At 53.2% G+C, this 664-nt stretch overlaps 1 protein-coding gene across 1 annotated transcript in view; it reads left to right on the top strand.

The window, feature by feature from the left end:
- The window catches only part of LOC130585801 (ATPase family AAA domain-containing protein 3-like), a 29,741-nt gene extending 29,343 nt beyond the window's left edge, over window positions 1–398 (top strand). The window contains exon 16 of the mRNA XM_057386434.1: window positions 3–398. Coding sequence (XP_057242417.1) covers window positions 3–170 — 168 coding nt within the window. The 3' untranslated portion in view covers window positions 171–398. The remainder of the gene's footprint in view (window positions 1–2) is intronic.
- The last annotated feature ends 266 nt before the right edge of the window (window positions 399–664 follow it).

Genomic DNA, 664 nt, shown 5'->3' with positions numbered 1-664 from the left:
ACGCCTCCGAGGACGGCGTTCTGACCGAGGCCATGATGGACGCGCGCGTGGCCGACGCCGTCCGGCAGCACCGCCAGAAAATGGAATGGCTGAACACGGACGGGGCCGAAACCACCAAAGGGACTGACAGGAACCCTCTGCTGCCTTTCCCCAAGGGGACACCTGTGTGAGGACAGGGTCCTTTGGGGTGAATTTTGGGGTGGGGTGAGCCGTGGAGAGCGGGGCGTCCCTCGGTGCTGCTGCCTCGGCGTTGTCAGCTGCACCCAAAAGATGAGCGGTTTCAAAAAGGAGAAGGAGCTGAAATAAAAGAGCTGAAATAAAAGAGCTCAATTAAAAGAGCTGAATTAAAGGAGCTCAATTAAAGGAGCTGAATTAAAGGAGCCCTCGCTCAAACACTGCTGGCTGTGTTGGTCTCTGTGGCYTGTCCTGCTGGAGAGGCACAAACCCCAAATCTTTCTGAGGTGTTTCGTGTTTCTGTGGGAATACAGGGCTTGTCCAATCCTGATGATCCCATACATTTCAATTTGTAAGGTTTGTGCTCCAGCAAAGCCATTTTTTCCCCTTTTTTTCCCCAAATCCTTCTGAGCCCTTTCACATTTCTGGAGTCTCCCAGCACCAAAAGGCCTGTGGGAACCCAGGGCTTTTCCAAACCTGACACTCCCAT

This window comes from Malurus melanocephalus, unplaced genomic scaffold (assembly GCF_030028575.1).
Source record: "Malurus melanocephalus ecotype Western Australia unplaced genomic scaffold, MMel_1.1 scaffold_966, whole genome shotgun sequence".
NCBI classification, from domain to species: Eukaryota; Metazoa; Chordata; class Aves; order Passeriformes; family Maluridae; genus Malurus; species Malurus melanocephalus.
The sequence above is the reverse complement of the archived record's forward strand: the minus strand, read 5'-3'. Positions and strand labels throughout refer to the sequence as shown.